A 19286-nucleotide genomic window follows, 5' to 3' on the forward strand; every position below is an offset into this window, starting at 1 on the left:
AGGACAAGAAAGTGATTAGAAGCGGTCAGCATGGCATTATCAAGGGGAAAGATGGTCTAAACTTTATGTTCCTTTCCTTCTTAAAGGTGATGTACTCACATGTGCATTGTTCTAATGCAAATATTCTTCCAGTGACTGTCCCTCAAACTATGTTAGGAAATATTTGAATTTATCAATGCAAACCCTGGTGGTTTTTGTTTTTGGGGATTTATTTTCTGTTTGGTGGTATTTTGTTGGGGTTTTTTTTTTTGTTGTGAGGTTTCTTATTTGCTTTTGCTTTTTTTTTACCTTTCCATAGTAAAGGTTTGGGCATTGAGAAATCTGTGCTCATGAAAATGATGAAGGCAGCTTTTCAGCCCAAGCCTACAGTATGTTTAGAATAAACTTAAATCAGAATTTTTGGAGTAGGTTGCATGTATTGTCTGAATACTTCAATTTTCCTTGGATAAACCTGTGCTAAACGTACAGTAGGGGTTAGTAAGCCGTGCGAAATATAAGAAAATTTATGATTCTAAACCCATTCAGTTACAGATGTTAGAATAATTTTGGATATGTGGCCACTATCTGGGAAACTTACCTTTTATTTCTGGCGCTCTTGTGACTTCCATGACGTCACATATTTACTTAATCACTGTGTGTGTGACTGTTCTTTGTCATCCTTATACCTACCCTATACAGATAGAAGTTTAGGACCTTGAACCCTTGCTCTTTTTAAAGGGGTGATGTGATACATAGAGAATGTGGAGATAAATACATACGCACACATTATTTATATTACATATAAAAGATATAATGCATATATTATGTGACATATTATAATATATATAATAGAATACACATAATGTGTTACGTAAGATATATGATTAAATATCATAGATATATGTAAAAATATATGTAATATATTTTATATATGTAATATATGATGGGCTTGCAGACAGGATCCATTAAAAAATAATGTATCTTTTATCTCTGGTTACTCACTTATAATAATCATATAGGTTATTGATGTGATGCATAATGTTATTCATTTGATGATATTTGAAAAGTGTGCAAAGATAATTTCTATTCTGAGTGTGGTGGAGGGTTTCAACTAGCAGAATATTACTTCCTGGCAAAATATTCTACCTCTTTTTGTGTGGGAGACAAACAATAGTTGAAAAGCATGTTAATCAGTAATAATTCTGTTGCTAGTATGGTAATTTACTGCTAAAGCTTTAATATTGTTAATGCTTCAGCACAGCCTGATCACTGTGTTTACTCTTGCCATACTTTGCTTTTTTTTACAGCATTGATTTGGTAGCACTGCTTCAAAAGCCCGTGATTCCTTCCCAAGAGAGAGAAGGCAACTCATTTGAGGCTTCCCAGCAGCAGACCTTTGGCCAAGCCCTAGTCTTCACAAATTCTCAGCACAGCACCCAAATGACATCAGTACCTGGCAGCTCCAGTGCTGTAAACTCTTATTCTCCTCAAAGTCTGGTAAAATTATCTTAACTTTCTAAATACTCTTAATGAGTAAATATTTCAGGTTCAACAAGTTCTCCAGTGCTGATCATCTCATGAGATTTTTAGCATTTGTAAAATTCATGTTGTAAATGTCGAAGGTCTGGAATTAAGTATTACATTCCGTCCATTCGCACACACTCAAAGATGACTTATTTTCTGGTTTTGCTAAGTAGTTGCTTCTTGGTTTACATGAAATACTTATATTAATTTCTGAGTTGGGAGCAGATGTGTTTACTGCATGCTGATTTAGGATGAAATAATCTGTTTATAGTCTAGAGTGGTATGCCAGAAAGCTATGATGCGCTATTTCCAAGCACATATCTGACTGCTTTATGTAGAAACCTGCCTATTTTGGAATTGTGTGTGAGGGCTTGAAACTCTGAAACTCAGTTCAACTGTTAGTAAATATGTGCTATTTTGGGATGCATACATTCAAGTAAATGAGTATTTTTGGAGCCACAGTGTTGGAAGTTGTATTGGTGATAAACAGAAAGGAACTGGACACTTGCTGCAACTGCTGAGGTTTTTATTGGTCATTTGTTAGTAATCTAGAGCTGAAGAGATTTTAGTTGCTGCCAAGTGGCAGCTGAAGACACTGACCTTATGGTTGTGTTCAAATTATTTAATAAATATTTCACTCCTTCTGCTCTTTTCTTTTGTCTCTTTGGTAGTCTGCAGTTCTTTGCTCTGGCTTTGGCGAACTTGGATCCTCTAAACTGACAAACTCTACTGGGTCACAGATATTGGACCAATTGAAATCTCCAGGACTGACTCAGTTTACCTCTCAACAAAACAATAGTAGCTCTGCTACTGCTACCACAACTGCCACATCATCTTGGGATCTGAAACCACCCATTACTCAGTCCTCAGTCCTTAGTCAGTTCGGTAGGTGCTTTTACATAGCTTTCTCTCTCTCTCTGCTAGCCTGTAGGATTTCTTAATGCCAATGACAGTTTAAAATGACCCTAACAAAAGAGGTTTTTTAGAAACATATAATCCTAATAATACAGTTTGTTACAGCATAATTAGTTACACTTGTTTGCAAGTAAGAGACTCTCTGAGTATATCACAAATTATGTTTTGATAGGCTTAAGCCTGTCCACAAATGTCATCGTGTCTTCAGAAGTTGTCAGACCTTCATGCAGTGACATGTTTGCTTTAATGTGAATATTTAAGTGGAATTTAACGGGACTTTGTTTGTCAAAAAATCCTGGAAACCATTTATTTTCATTCTGCCTGTGCTGCTTCTAGCTGAATATAAAGTTGTACCATGTTTCCATTTTCTTCCCAAATTTCTCTTTTAGCTATTACATGAATTTTGAATGAGTACTATATAGTTTCACTCTCTGTTCTTTCCCTATTGTTCTCAGAGGGATGCAGGTTACTCATTTGGTTTATTGATAATACTGTGGATTTTTCCTTTAATTGAGTAAAATTAGTAGAAACAATGAAAATGACACAAACTTGGTTTTTGCAGTGTAGTTCTGTGATGCAGCTCTTGTATCTCTCTCAGGTATACCAGCTGAATATAAAACCCCTTCACATTGCAAATGCTGTTGTATCTCTCATGTTTGTTGACCAGTGCTCTGAGCCACTGCATGTCTTTCAGCTTCTGAAAAATATGGAAAGGGAAAACTTGGGGAAAAAATTGTCAGTGTCCATTGTCTCTTGAATTTCATCAGATTGAGATGGAGGATGACTTGCTGTTTGTGTTGAAAATCTTTTCATTTTTAGGGACAGGAAGTCTAACTCACAACAGCTCTAAATGTGACCACGGATCCCTTGGAAGTGATCACATTTTATTGGTTATTACAGTTAATTGCAGTGAAAATTGCAGCATTTAGTTAAAATAATCCATAACAGCTTTTGAGGACTGGTGTGTGATACTATTATCTGACTGTATACATAGGTTTGTTTTCATATTTTTGAGGAAAGCTAAATAATGCTTGGCCACAGCTTGTTTAAAGTAGAGAATATAAAATGTTGGCCTTGTTGCTTTGTAGCATTCAATGTGAAATTTGTGCGATATCTCAGACTTGTTCATGCTATGAAATCATAGCTATTAAGTGCATCGTCACACGGTTCTTTCCTAAAGAGTAGAAGCATGAATAAGAGAATTTAGTGCTTTAACTTTGATATTTCTTTTTTCCAATGCCCACCAGACTTTAAGTCCCAACCTGAACCATCACCAGTTCTGAGCCAACTGACCCAACGACAGCAACAACAAACACAGGCAGTTCCTGTTCCTCCTCCTGGGCTGGAGTCCTTCTCCTCCCAGGTAAAACTCCGAGAGCCATCCCCAGTAGACACGTCTACAGCTGTCAGCAAAATGTTACAGCTCCCCACCATATCTATGGACAACCAGGCCGTGACTACCCATCAAACCCAGCAGAAACAGATAAAACCACCAAAACGAAGAATAACTCCAGCATCTAAGGTGAGTAATTGAGTAGCAGTTTGTCCTTAGTAAACGTGAAAAGGGTTTACATAAAGGTTTCTATCAGAAATAGTGCAGTACTTCTATCAGAAATAGAAGTAGTGATTGTCATCCTGTACTCAGCGTTGATGAGGCTGCAGCTTGAGTGCTATGTTTTGTATTGGGCCCCTCACTGTAAGAGAGACATTGAGGTGCTGGAGCATGTCCAGAGATTGGCAACAAAGCTGATGAAGTGTCTGGAGCACAAGTCTGATGGGGAGCAGCTGAGAGAACTGGAGGTATTTTGTCTGGAGTAGACTGAGGGGAGACATGAGCATTCTCTGCAATGAACTGGCAGCCACTGAATTCCTTCTCTGCTTCACTCTTTGCTGCTAAGACTGGCCCTCAGGAAGAGCAGTCATGGAGGATAGAGAGAAAATCTGGAGAAGGGAGGACCTTCTCTTGGTTGAAGATAATTGGGTTAAGGATCTAGTAGGCAAACTGGACACCCACAAATCCATGGGTACTGATGGAATGCACCCACTACTGCTGATTGAGCTGCTGATGTTATTGCTAAGCTACTTGTAATCATTTTTGAATGATCGTGGAGCAGAGATGAGGTGTCTGAGGACTGGAGGAGGGCCAGTGTCATTCCAGCCTTTAAAAAAGTCAAGGAAGAGGACCCGGGAAATTATGAGCCTGTCAGCCTCAGTGGGTGTCATCTACCTTGACTTCAGCAAGGCTTTTGACACTATTTCCCTTGACATCCTCATCAGAAAGCTGAGTGTGGCTTGGATGGGTGGACAGTGAGGTGGATCAAGAACTGGCTGAGTGACAGAGCCCAGAGGGTGGTGATTGATGGCACAGAAATGAGTTGGAGGCCTGTGGTCAGTGGAGTTCCACAGGGATGGGTTCTGGGGCCAGTCTTGTTCAACATCTTCATCAACAACCTGGATGAGGGGACAGAGTGTACCCTCAGCAAGTTCCCTGATGGCACCAAACTGGGAGGACTGAGTGATTCACCAGAAGGCTGTGCTGCCATTCAATGAGATCTTCATCAGGTTGGGAATTGGGCAGAGAGGAACCTGATCAAGTTCAACAAGGAAAAGTGCAGTGTCCTGCATCTAGGGAGGAACAGCTCCATGCACCAGGACAGGCTGGGGGTGACCTATTGGAGAGCAGCTCTGTGAAGAGGGACCTGGGAGTTCTGGTGGGCAGCAAACTAACCACGAACCAACAATGTGCCCTCGTGGCCAAGAACGCCAGTGGCATCTTGGGAGTATTAAAAAGAACATGGGCAGCAGGTCAAGGGATGTTCTTCTTTGCCTCTTCTCTGCCTTGGAGAGGCAGAGTACTGTGTCCAGTTCTGAAATCTCAGTTCAAGAGAGACAGGGAACTTCTGGAGAGAATCCAGTGGAGGGCTACCAAGATATTTAGAGCACCTCTCTTAGAAGGAAAGGCTGTGAGACTTGGGGCTGTTTAGCTGGGGGAAGAGTGGGAGGAGGGATCTTATCGATGCTGGTAAATACCTAAAGGGTGGATGTCAAGAGGATGAGGACAGTCTCTTTTTTGTGGTGCACAGTGGCAGGTCAGGGAGTAATGGACAGTCTGGAACACAAGGAGTTCCACTTGAACATGAGGAGAAGCTTGTATTCAGATGGGGGAGCCTTGCACAGACTGCCCAGAGAGATTGTAGAGTCTGCTTCTCGGGAGATATCTAAACCCTCCTGGACACATTTCTGTGCCCCCCAATCAAGGCGAATCTGCTCTAGCAGGGGATGTGACTGGATGATCTCTAGAGGTCCCTTCCGACCCCTACAATTCTGTGATTCTGTATGTATGTTGTTGAGGAGGAGAACAAAGACCATGATGTATTTCTTGGTTATAAATCAGAAAATTCTAAACTGATTAGGTTTTATGTCCAAAATACAGCAGTATTGCCTTTTCCAAGCATGTGTTAATTGCTCTGTGTGGAAAATGAGCGTTGCTGAGTGTTTTGAATTGACTTTGTTACGACAAGATGAATGTTGATGGAAGAGGGGTGGACATATCTGACAGATATTGTAGAATAGCATGGCTTACTCTTTTGGCTCCAGATCAGACACAGAACAAATTGGTTAATTTCAGTTTGCAAGAATGTAGTTAATTTATGTGATGTGTACTGGTGCATTATCACAGATCTAATTATCAGCAAAAGGCGAGGCAGTAACTGAAGTGAAGGGAGGAAAGGGTGTCAGTTCCGTACATGCAAAGGAATTGCAACTTATTTTTCCTCTTCTTAGATTCCTGCCTCTGCAGTGGAGATGCCTGGATCAGCGGATGTGACAGGGTTGAATGTTCAGTTCGGAGCTCTGGAGTTTGGATCAGAGCCTGCACTCCCCGAGTTTGGATCAACTTTGAGCAGTGAGAATACCAGCCAGGCAACCAACAATAGCTTGTACTCAAAGTCTGTGAAGTGCGTGTGAGTTTTCCTTGTGCATTCTTACATGTCTTCCTTAGGAAAGCATGTCAAGGCATAGTTACCATGTAGTGGGAGGGGCACTTGATCTCTTCTGTGGTTGGCACCTTAAGGGAGAAATTTCTTTTCTAATGATAATCAGAATCTCCCTGGATAGGGCAATGTGAAGCTGGAAATTACCTGAATGTAAATAACCTAATAAGCTACACTTTCTAGAATTGCTTTCTCACGTTAAATTGACCTGAGTTTCAAATTTGTTGCGAGGGTTTGTTCCTTAAAACCTGAATTGTTACACTTTCAATCCAGGAGAGATGACCCTTGTACTGTATATGTGTGTTAGTAGATTGGCACCAGATTACAGATCTGATGCTGCTATGGGATAAGAAAAGACAGGCTTTTAATATGCAAAAGCTCTCAGTAAATGATGAAATAGCTGATGGTAAATGCCAGTGTACTAGTAACCCATTGTTTTTCTTCTTTACTCATTTGAAGATTGGCTTCAGTAAAAAGCTTCCTAAAGTTAATTCAGAAATAGTAGTAAAAATAAACCTTTGCATTAATTTCTAGTCCTAGAAATGATTTAAACTGTGCAGTGAAACACTCTTGCATGTTCTGTTTTTAACTCTTTGCATAATTTGTTCCATTAGACTGCTACTGTAACATTGGAATTCTACTGTAAAAAGACACAGGGTGTTTGTCATCACATAGCAGACTTTACGGCTCTAACTTTTAAAAAGAGAGATTTTTATTATTAATTTATCTTTTGAGAGGGTGGAAGTAACGTGGCTGAAAAGCTCTTGTGTGTAAACTCTTGATTTGGTTGAACTGGCAGAAGGAAAGCAAATGGTGCTGGCACAATTGATTATTTTGAAGCAGTGATTACTGGAGACAAAAGCAAAATTAAGTTCTTTTTTCATTATTAAATATTCTAGTATAAGTAATATAGATTCAGCTGCATGTTTAAGGTGTTTTGAGATAACTGTGTGATATTTTCATGAAAGTGTTTGAGATGTCATTTACCAAGATGATCAATAATTTTTACTTTTTCCAGTGATCCTTTGAATACCGCTTTGCCAATATCCAATACAGTACAGGGGTCCACCTACACAACCTCTGCCATCACATCTTCCAGTCTGACCTGCTCATCCCAGAGCACTAGCCCAGTAACAACAACTGCCTCCTATGACCAGACTTCTGTGCATAGTAGGATAGCATACCAAAGCTCCATGGCTCCGTCTGAACCAACTCCTGTTGCCGTTACGGTAAGTTTCAGAAATAAGATCTTGAAAAACGTGCAGTACTCTTATCTGTGTTAGATTTTTATCACCTCACTATGTTAATATTTTAACCAAGCCAAGTGACATTTGTGAGTCCCAAGGCTACCCTGTTATTTGGTTTTGCTTTTGCTATTGTGTACCAGTTTTTGATCGTATCATGTTTGGGGATGTAAGAGTCTCTGATTTGTAAGGATTTTCACATCTTAAATTGCTGTTTGGCCTTATTTCTTAGTAACAATATTCTGCTTGAGTTTCTTTCCCTGAAACTTGGCTTTTAGGAAATGAACTATCTCTATGTGTAAATATTAGTTAGAGTATTTTACTGAAACTCGAGAGTATTTATCCAAAGGTGTATTATTTATTAAATTTATGTATCACCTAGATCCCAAACTGTCCCCTTCAGCATTACTCTTGGATTTAAACAGCAGTGGGAATAGGTTCCATGTTTTATTTTTAAAAAGCATAGGGAAGAGGTCTAATCTACAGAAGACATGATCTCTCATGGGAGTTTCAAAATCACCTGTTCTATTATATATGGAATGTAGGTTTGTTTTAAGAGAGTTTAGCATTATATGTTTAAGGAACTGATGAGAGTTTGTAAGTTTCTTTTCATCTGGCCTTTGTTGTGTAATGGCTCAGTCACACTTGTCTTCTGCACTAGCTCCTATGTACTGGTGAGGATCAAGCATAGACTATCCACTTCTGTCCTCCAGCGTTACCCAAAACACAACTGGTGCTTCTCAAGTCTTATCTTTCAATGGAAAAAAATTGGCGTCTCTGTGTAACTTGGATAGTTAAAATTGTGAGTTGCATTAGATCAAAAGCACAACCATTTCCTATATGTTAATGCAATTCTTTCTTTCATATTGGTGTGAATCTGAAGTTTGTGATATACACTACGTGGGAAGGTCTCCTGCTGATGGGTGTAGTATGGGCAGTGTATGAGGTTCTGTATGTTCAGGACACCTTGCACTTGAGACAGCTATTACATGGTTTTGTTAAAAGCAGTAAAAATCAATTTTGCCTTTTTTGTCTTTCAATTTAGAATGAATTTAGAGTTTTGCATGAAGCATGCTTGATGTGTGATTCAGTCTGAAAAATGACTGTAACTCTAAGAAGCTTTATTCATTCTTTTCTCCTTTGTTTACAGAACGGGCACAGTGGTGTTAGAACACAGGCAACTCTTGACAGTAAGTTTACAAGGCCTGATGGTGCACTGGACTTTCTGATCTTGCCTTATTACTTGGTGTGTGCACAACTGCAGTAGTAACAGCTAGTTGAAGGTTTTTATGTTGTCCTCACTGACTAATTTTTGGCTGACCTATTTGAAAGTGTACTTTTACTTCCATAGGATACACTGTTAGTTTCTTGACTAAGCTTGAAGATGAAAACAGCCTTATTAAATCTACGTAGTGAAGCAGTCCTAGAATTAGAGAAATGGCTTTGCTGCTGCTTTTGCCTTTCAAATTACCTGCCAATAGATATTTAAGATAAAATTTAAAATATTTTTTAAAAATAGGAAAGAATATTTAATAAAATTTCTTGCAATTCTCAGTTGACAAACTGCAAATAACATTTAGCTGTAATCAAAGTCACATTCTTTGAATACACCTCTCACTAGTGCTCCTTGTGCCCCATTACAAGCCTGGGAGGAATAAGGGTGACTATCATGCTCCTTCTGCCGAGTGGCTTGCTGCCTTGCAGTGAAGCATAATAATAACACAGTCCAGGCTTTACTTATATCTTCACCTGTTTCTAATGTGGTATTTACTTGTAGCACCCCTATATTTCTCTTGCTGTAGTTAAAATAATTATAGCATAGTATTCTACTGATGATACTAAACTGAGGGGAGTGGCTGACACACCAGAAGGCTGTGCTGCCATCCAGTGAGAGCTGGACGGGCTGGAGAGTTGGGCAGGGAGAAATCTAATGAAATTCAACAAGGGCAAGTCTAGAGTCTTGCACCTGGGAAAAAATAACCCCATGTACCAGTACTGTTTGGGGAATGAACTGTTAGAGAGTGGTGTAGGGGAAAGGGACCTGGGGGTCTTGCGGGACAGCAGGATGAGCGTGAGCCAGCAATGTGCCCTCGTGGCCAAGGTGGCCAGTGGCATCCTGGGGTGTATTAGAAGGGCTGTGGGCAGTAGGTCAGGAAAGGTTCTCCTCCCCCTCTACTCTGCCCTTGTGAGACCACATCTGGAATACTGTGTCCAGTTCTGAGCCCCTTGGTTCAAGAAGGACAGGGAGCTGCTGGAGAGAGTTCAGCATGGGGCCACCAAGATGATGGAGTAGAGCATCTCCCTTATGATGAAAGGCTGAGGGAGCTGGGGCTCTTCAGCTTGGAGAAGAAGAGACAGAGGAGTGACCTTATTAATGTTTACAAATACGTAAAGAGTGGATGTCAGGAGGATGCAGCCAGGCTGTTCTCAGTGATGGCCAATGATAGGACAAGGGGCAATGAGTATAAACTGGAACATAAGAGATTCCAAGGAAACACAAGAAAGAATTTCTTCCCTGTTTAGGTGAGGAAGCACTGGAAGGGGCTGCCTGGATGGGTTGTGGAGTCTCCTTCTCTGGGGACATTCCAGACCTACCTGGACAAGTTCCTGTGTGACATACTGTAGGTAGTCCTGCTCTGGCAGGGAGATTGGACTGGATAATCTTTCCAAGTCCCTTCCAACCCTTAAGATTCTGTAAGATTCTCTGCTTCTGACCTTGATTAACTGCTCTGTGGAGGTTTTCAAGGGCACCAGTGTGAATAAACATCTTTTGGAATTCCAGCACTTCCATTTTAGGTCTGTAGTCTTCCTAAAACTCTCTTCAGGTAGGTCATTAGAGAAGCAGCCTTTTTTGTACTACTAAGTAGAAAGAAGTTTGAGTATTCAGACCTGTAAACAGTGTTATGTTAGTGCCAAGTTGAATTTAAATGAACAGTAAATGTCCAAAGAGATATCACTTGAAAGACTGTTGTGTTTCAAGACAACTTTTCTAGTGGAAAACTTTCTAACTCTTGTGTACAGAATTGATAAACAATTTATGAAATTCACTGTAGGATTATTTTTTTGCTATGGAAAACAAAGATTTCTTAGTGAGGGATGAGAATTCTTAATGTTTCTGTAACTATTCTGTAGTGTCTGTTTTGTCTCTTTTTCTATGCCAGCTGGGAACCCTTTTGGGTTTGTGTGTATCTCAAGCATGTGAACTGGGATCACTCTTCTTCCACATACATATTTCTTTCATTTAAATAATTTAGAAATTCACTGTTAAACTTTTGAAAGTACTGGCCTTTTCCCTTCCATATGTGCTGATAATATTCTTAGTTGTTCATCTCTCATCTTTGCTGTTGTTGTATTCAAATATCCAGACCTCATGCTTCCTAAACCCTTAGTACAAAGCATGACTGATATGTTATAATTCTGACCTGTCCTACTTGTCTCCTCATTTTCTTTGTCTTGCACATTGTGTTCAGGCATCTTGTAAGGAGTCTTAATAAAGATAGTGACTCTTGTATTGAAAACATTACTCCTGCTTCAAGAAAGGAACTCTGCTCTAAATGTGTTGAGACTTGTAGATGTTATTTAGTTATTTTTGTATGAATCTTGCCAGGAAGTATCAGGTGCTATGCTTGTCACCTTTGTAACCATGTTTCTCACTTGAATTTCCTTCCCAGTTGTCAGTTGCCCTCATATGCCAAGGCATAGCACCCAATCCAACAACCCTAACGTGGGTTGTTTAGCAAGGAAGCCAAACCAGTAATATGAACAAACTGTAACATGTTATTTCCAAGCATGTGTCTGGCTTTTGGTTGGTAACTGTCCTAAAACTACCTTCACATGCATTGCAAGTTAGTAATCATCTGCTGGGTAGTGATCTCTTGTGTAATAAAGAAACATCACCTAGCAGAAGGCAGGGCTCAACTCTATCTTTTATTGGTGGATGAGTGCCTCTATTATCTTTGCAGGATAAGAGATAGGTGTAAAAACATCTGGTCATTATGTTGGGCAGTAGAATTGCTTAGTCTTGTTATAGCGTAGTGATCTTTTGGAAAGGCATGTCTGGGGTAAACAAGCTTTACTCTGTAGCCTTAAAAATAATATTGAGGCCAAACACTTTTTGTTATCTAGGTCAAATAAAGTAAGTTGATATTTGACAACTCATTAGCCATGAAAAGTTCTTAATGTGGTACTCGGTTGTGGCTTTTTATTGATGCTTGTTTTATTCTACTGCATTGCACGTTTGGCTGAGTACTCCAAACTGATAATTTATATGTACCTTTGCACTCAGCAAGATCTTTGTCTTGATCATCAGAGGCTCTATGTGGGCTGGAATGAAGAAGCAGAGCTGTAGGTACAAGTAGATTTGTACAATGCCTTGAAAAGCACAAATGACAGTTTGCAGAACTAAATGCAAGGAATATTAAAGTGAGGGTTGTCTTGTGAGCAAAAGCCAGTCATCCATATAGTGGGAGAGTGCACAAGACTAGTTTATGATGTGTAGCAGTGAAAATTACAACTCTGTTATAAGTGAAGAGCTTAAACGGAAAAAAATACTGGATTTTCCTTAATACTCAGATTGCTTGATACTATTTCTGGTTCTTAATAGTTAGATTTTTGGAAACCAAGGGGAGGATACTACTGTGTTCCTGAATCCAGGCTGGAATGTATGCTGGAATTTGTCTTTGAATGCCTCCTTTAACTTGTTGCAGCTACTTCATCAGTTCCAGCGCCTAAGACAGAGCCTTCTCCCTCACTACCTTCTGCTGGTTGTCTGCCTAGCGTGGTATCCACCGCTGCTTCACTTCTGCCTTCACCATCACAGCATGTGGTAACGTTGCCCAGCTTGCCTCAGCCCAGCGATTTGGCCAGCAGCGCACTTTCCCAGTTAAGCAGGTATTGTAGCAATTACGTTACACAAATGGATTTGGGTTTGGGGAAGGAGCAAATGGAGGGTGATAGCATACAGGAGGCTGTCATATGCCAGGGACCTCTTTTCTGACACGACCTAGAATTAGGATAAGATTCAGAAGAGAACAGAGTATTTCTGGTTGCAAAGTGTGAGCTTCTGGCTCATAGATAGAGCAGCTGCTGCTCGCAAGTTTTTGTGTTATAGAAACAACTTAGTGTTTCGGGAGGCTCTTCAGTCATGCCATCTAAATGAACTGAATTGATTCATCCAGTTTGGTTTTCCTGCTTTGTCCACAGTGCCTGCTGTTTGTTTAGTGTCATGTATTTGAAACCATTCCTTAACAGTTTACTTCCTGGCTAATTCTGAAACACTGTAGTATCAGTTATATTTGTATTTCTTTAAATGAAACCCCAAAAGTAATTCCACAGGGACAGCATGTGTGTTGTTGTTTTACAAGATGTTTCTTCAAGACATGTTGGAAGATCAGATTGATACTCCTGGAAGTACATCCAACATAGTTTAGCTCATTTGCACTTTCTGTCTGATTTTCTCAGTGCCTGTTTCTTGAGGTTCATCCTTAGGCAGGTAATATCCTGAGGCCCTATTGATTTAATAGTCACATTCGTACTGTGTTTGTTAATGTAAAAAACTAATTTGATGAAGTACCAGGGTTAGGGGTTTTTTCCTGTTTCACAGTTGGGATATAGTTGATTATTTTGATACAGTATTCTTTTCTGCTGAATAAAATAGTAAAATAGTGTCTGTGTATCTACCATAGCTTAAATCGTGAAAAAAGACTTATTTAGAAGAGCTGGGGAGTATGGGTAAGGAAGATGTTTAAAACTGTATATTGGACTATTTCTTTCCTTGCTGCCTGAAGTGGTGTCATTGTAATTCCTGCAGAGGGGGAACGGTTTTAAAGAATTGAAATAAACTTAATCTATGAAGCTGCCAAGAATTATTCTGGTTCCACAGTTTTGAAGAGCTGCCAAGTATTTTCCCTTAAATTTTAGGGCATATAATGTAGCCTGCAGCTTTGTTAGGAAAACGGACATATTTTCTTGTGCCTTTTTTCCACTGAAAAGACCAAAATATTTGTTCTGATTAGGATCTCCTTCTCATTTTACACAAGAAGTGGCTTTTTGAGCACCAAACCACACATTTTTATTGTGGCTTTGGGGTTTTTTGCCTTTATTCAGTGTTCATTCTGTTTGTTACATGCTGTACTGTATTCTTGACCTCAAATGTAAAGTATGACTTTGGTGAATGTAAATCTTTTAAGAACCAGTTTCAGTCACCTTTCAGGGGCACATTTAAAGACCTTTGGATTACAGATGAATGTCAATGCTGCTGTTACTGCCACAGGTTCCCAGGCCTGGTCAGCTGGGGAAAACATGGTTCCTGAAACAACTATTGTTTGTTTTTCAAAAAATGTAGTAAGTGGATAAATACAAATGAACAATGGTTTAGGTATTTCTTGTTAGTAATAGTTGTTTCTGTACTTGATTTTGTTTTTCATTAAAAAGTAGTAGGTTATTGAAGGAAAAAATGCCTGTAGAGGCGTACATATATCTATTAAATATGTATATTAAAAATAGTTTTAGGAAAAAAGAATTCTATTAATTCTCTATAATTTCTTTCTAGCTCCCTTTCCAGTCATCAGAGCAGCCTCTCCCCTGCCTCAGTGTTGTCTTCGAGCTCATCACACGCAGTAAGTCATATCTGCACTTCAACAGATGTTTGGCATATAGTGAGTTTATCTGATGAAGACCCTCTCTTAAAGTTCCTTGCGTCCCAGCACACTAAGAACTGAAACAAGAGCCTTGTCTCAGGGAAGAAGTACTGCCAGCCCTCTAGTGGAAATAAGTCTTTACTGCTTGTGATTTGTACTAGGTCAGGAATAGCTGTTACAGAAACTTACCAGTCACACAACTGCATAGGAAATTTTTGTGCCATCAAGAAGATGGAATAAAGAAAGAATTTCTTCTAACAAGTGTATCAGAAATAGTAATAAAATAACGTTTTGGACATGGCTTTCTGAAACTGCTCTGAAGCAGTCTCTATTGGAGAGATTAGCTGTCAAAATTCAGGTGATGGAATGATACGTGTGGTGACAGATGTGGTATTGTCGTCACCTGTGTATTTAATACACTTGAGATAACAAGACAACTGGTAATGAACATAATGCCCTGGTTAAGGTTGCACAAATGCAAGTCAGAGAGGCACTGCCTTGTCCTGTGATGGGGTACTTCTGTTCAGTCACAATTGGGGTGTGCAAATAGGTTCCTACTTTTCCTTATGCTTGTGTTTTAGTTTATAATGCTCCATCTCTACTGAATACGTAACTTTAAAATGCACAGTTTTCCAAATGTCCTTCTTTGCTGTTGTCAGAGTTGTTTTGGCTGCTTTGTGTTGCTGACACTGTTTTCCAAATGTGATCAGCTTTCAGCTAAGGCACTGTATTGTGCTGCATTCAAACCAGGAACTCTTTTATCATCGTGTGTTCCTGTAATACATCTGGTCTGCATTTGAGTTTACCACATTGAGTTTGTTGTGGGGCATGACAGTTATAATCTTTTCCTCAATGCACTTGTGGAATTTACATCTCAATAGCAATGTCCTTTGTTTTGAAAACAAATACTGTCTTTTGGAAGAGTATGGGAGTTTATGTAACATAACAATTACTAGCTTAAACAAATATACAAGCAAAGGGCAAGAAGTAATGCAATGGAGTGACAGGTGAGTTACTGTAGTATAAGGTTGTTGGTTGGAGTTTAGCTTTCATGTAATAGTTTTCTTTGAATGCTTAAATCACAAGCATGGAATTTAGTTGCTTGTTTGATATAGAGGTAATGCATAACTTTCGCATGTACTGCTGTTACTTAAAAGATTAATGTTTTGTTCTGGTTTGGGATTTTTTTTTTCCCCCAGCATCTTCCACTGTGGTTTATTTGCTCTGTGATCCTCATTCTTTTTGTCTCCTTTTTAGCACACTAATGTTGAGAACACAACTTCGCTCCAGCCTTCAACGACCTTTTCAACTGCTTCAACCTCGGCCACTAGCACCACCTCTTCGGTTGTCAGCATGGCAAGCAGTATGAACACTACAAACAGCCTTGGCCTGAGCGTTACCACTGTGTCTCTACCAGCTGCTACCACACGAGCAGCTGCCTTAGTATCTTCAGGTTTGCAATATTAACAGCTCATGTGGATAAACAGAGGGCTTCAGTCAGCAGGGCTACCAGTTGAGCATCTCACCAGCCATAGCTATGCTGAGGAGTCCACACTTCTGACTAGCATTTTCAGCATGCTTAATTTGCTGGCTTTTAAAAGAAAGTTGCAGGGTTTTGTATATTTGAAATATTCGTTAGGGTGTAATGTGGCATTTTTATAGCATGTTCCATCCCAAAAGAGCTTTATAAATAGACACCAGAGCAGTTCTGACTGGAAGTTTTGGGCTAAGTGGGCTCAGTTTGTATATACTGCAGTGTTCCTCATTGTCATATACTACATCTACTGCTACATCTACTGCCACATCTACAGAGAGATAAAAAGAGATACGATGTTTGGGTCATTCCACAGCAAACAAAAGAAACTCAGAAAAAAGTATCTGCTGACAGAGAAAATGGAGAGTCTTCTTGCACTGAAGTGGAAGCAATGCTGAATTCTGTCTTGTATCTCTAATCAATCAGAACTTCTAAAAGGAAATCCTATGGAAGGAACTGAATAATCTAAATATTAAGATCAAACTTACTTAAGAAGGATTTCTTATTTCTCATTCCCATACCTTATAAATGGAATGTCCAGTGACTGGGCAAGGTTTTGTTTTGGGTTTTTTTTGACTCTTCTGCTTCCTAGTGCTGCTTCATGAAGACAACCAAAACTGTTTCAGTCATCTTCTCTTTGCTATTCTCAGCTGTAATAGATCACTCAACAAAAAGTATGCTGGCAACGTTTAGTGCTTTCCAGTCTATTGATGGCAATAAGGAGGAATGTGGTGACATGAAATGAAAGAATTTGCTCATAGATGGGGAAGAGTACCTAAATTTTACCTTCAGGAGAGGACTGAGGAAATGAAAAGTTGCTGTAATTCTTGTTACCATCTTTGGCAAAATAAATGACAAAAATCAGACTGTTCTCTGATGGGACTTTTTTCAGTCTTAAGTAGCCTGTGCTTTTCCTTCCTTGAAAGATGGTTAAGCTCTTCAGGCTATTTAGAGCATTTTCATCAACCAGCACAAATTTCATCTAGAGTTTTGCTCTTTACAAGCAATGACAGCAGAGCTGCCAGGGTTTGTAAGATGACTTGTCTCAATGCTGAAACCTTTTCTTTTATAAACACATATTAAAGTGTCTGTATTTTGATTCTGCAGGCAAAGCTCCCCCAAACTTGCCCCAGGGTGTACCACCTTTGTTGCATAACCAGTATATTGTGGGACCTGGAGGACTTCTGCCTGCCTACCCAGTAAGAAATTTAATTGTTCTTGTTCCTGTCCTTAATAGCTTAACCTTTGGTGCAAGTGGGCCCTCCTGACCCACTGCTCTGGAATTCTTGTTCCAAATGCTGAAGAACAGATATGTTCACCAAAAATTTACTATTGATAGTAAACTGCACAAATGTTGGCACAGACCTGGTTTGGCTGCTGTTGAAGCTAAACATGCATGTTGCTATGGTTTTCAGTGATGTAAGGTTTTAGGTCCTTAGGATAAAATTGAACTAATTTAGATTTGTGTTCCTTGAATAGAGTTACTGTAGTAATGGTTGAAATGTGCTGTATGTCCTGTCTGTCATACTGCACACAGCTTTTTCTTGACCAGGACCAATGTGGTTTTAGTTATCTTTGTTTTTAATCAGAAACTTAATTCCAGTTATCTTTCTTTGTCATGCTGGATGTGAAAGGATGCCATAACTTGCTTTGTGGTTGAGCTGTCAACTCTTAAATCCATCTGAAGTAATGACTGCAGTAAAGAAGGCTTTATATTCATTTATATTTATGTTATATTAATGGCTCCTGTTCCCGAATCTGAACACCCTGTAGATTTTTCATGAGTTGATGAATGATGCATCTGTAGAAACAGTATTGGAAGGTGGGACAGTGAGATTCTCCTCAGAAGTCTGATGTCTCCAAGAAACATAAATAGAGTGGCAATCCATTTTAATTAAGCTTAGCTCTACTAGTCTTAAAATGCTGCAGTGTGCCATGATGACAAAATGTGGTGAATAGCTATACACCTTGAAAACAGACTGGGTCTAGGTCAAGCACCATTGAAAGTCCCAAATTACTCAGCATCAGGAAAGTGTTACAATTATGATGTATTTTTATCTGTCTTTAAGCAGATTTATGGTTATGATGATCTCCAGATGCTTCAGTCCAGGCTACCAATGGTAAGTAAATGACTTTGTATATTTCGTTTGAACAGCTTACCTTCAGTGTCGATCCTTTGTGGGACACAAATAGCTTCACTTAATGGTGTTCCTTATGTTCTATCTTCTGTTGCTTTTAATATTCACACTTACTCTCTATGATGTAAATTGATACAGATCAACTGCTATACTGTGCATTTGCCTGTCTGCAAACTCTGTAGATAAAAGTAAGCATGCTTTGTTATTTTCAGTGGAGAAATCTTCCATAGTTGTAGCAACACTATGATGTCTTGTTAAATCTGATTGAAATCTGAGTGTGTTTTCTGCTACCAAGAGGTAGGGCTGAACAGCAAGTACACAAATTGGCAGCCAATAGTTGCATCAGACAGGTCTGGAACATACTCATACGTAGAGATCTTTGCTTCTGGATTTTGAGAACAATATAATGAAAGGTTCAAGGGGTGAGATAAGAACCAGAAGAGATAATTCACCAGATACTGTTGTGGGCACAACAGGCGCAATTTGGGGAAATTCGTTTACTTTCTTATAACTCAAATCAGAGTAATGAGTAATAAAAAAACCCGCTTCATTCCTTCCCCTCCCATCATCCTGTCCTCAGTTTCACTCCAGATTTTCTCTACCTCCTTTCTGCCACGAGCGCAGAGGGATGAGTAATGGAAGCTGTGGTAAGTTGTCTTTGCTGCTCCTCTACCTTCACACTTTTCTTCTACTCTAGCACAGAGACCCTCCCATGTGAGACAGTCTTCCACAAACTTCTCCAATATAGGTCCTTCCCCAGGGCTACAGATCTCCACAAACTGCTCCAGCGTGGGTCCCTTACATGGGCTGCAGTCCTTAAGGAACAGACTGCTCCAATGTGGGTCCCCCATGGAGTCAGAAGTCCCGACAAGACTCCTACTCTGGTGTGGGCTCCTCTTTCCGCATGTCCACACCCACTCTCAGGATCCTGCTCCAGTGCAGGCTTCTCACAAGGTCACAGCTTCATTTAGGCATCCACTTGGTGTGGGATCCTCCCAGGGCTGAGTGGATAGTGGAACCATAGTTTCAGTGGCAACAGGGGCAGGGCCTCAACAGCGACTGCACCCCAGACTGCAGGGGAACCTTTGCCCAAGACCTTGGAGAAACTCTTTCCTCCACCCTCACTGACCTTGGTGCCTGCAGAGGAGTTTCTCTCATATTCTCATTCTTCACTCTGACTGCAGTTGACAATTAACAGCGGGTTTTTCTCTGCTTTTACGTACTTCATCTGAGAGATACTACCACTGACACTGATGGGTATGACATTGTCCAGTGGTAGATGTTGCCGCTACCGGCAGCACCACCAGGCCTCCCACACGGAT

General features: G+C 39.9%; 1 protein-coding gene across 2 annotated transcripts in view; it reads left to right on the forward strand.

Moving 5' to 3' along the window:
• The window catches only part of UBAP2 (ubiquitin associated protein 2), a 152434-nt gene that overhangs the window by 59184 nt on the left and 73964 nt on the right, over nt 1–19286 (forward strand). Inside the window, exons 11-21 of one of the 2 annotated variants that reach the window (XM_062017817.1) lie at nt 1287–1476; nt 2175–2388; nt 3666–3940; nt 6202–6380; nt 7429–7639; nt 8805–8844; nt 12361–12544; nt 14205–14271; nt 15550–15745; nt 16934–17025; nt 17899–17946. In XM_062017817.1, coding sequence (XP_061873801.1) covers nt 1287–1476; nt 2175–2388; nt 3666–3940; nt 6202–6380; nt 7429–7639; nt 8805–8844; nt 12361–12544; nt 14205–14271; nt 15550–15745; nt 16934–17025; nt 17899–17946 — 1696 coding nt within the window. The remainder of the gene's footprint in view (nt 1–1286; nt 1477–2174; nt 2389–3665; nt 3941–6201; nt 6381–7428; nt 7640–8804; nt 8845–12360; nt 12545–14204; nt 14272–15549; nt 15746–16933; nt 17026–17898; nt 17947–19286) is intronic. The other variant, XM_062017818.1, reaches the window with a different exon arrangement.

The sequence above is a fragment of the Colius striatus genome, chromosome Z (assembly GCF_028858725.1).
Source record: "Colius striatus isolate bColStr4 chromosome Z, bColStr4.1.hap1, whole genome shotgun sequence".
Classification (NCBI taxonomy): Eukaryota; Metazoa; Chordata; class Aves; order Coliiformes; family Coliidae; genus Colius; species Colius striatus.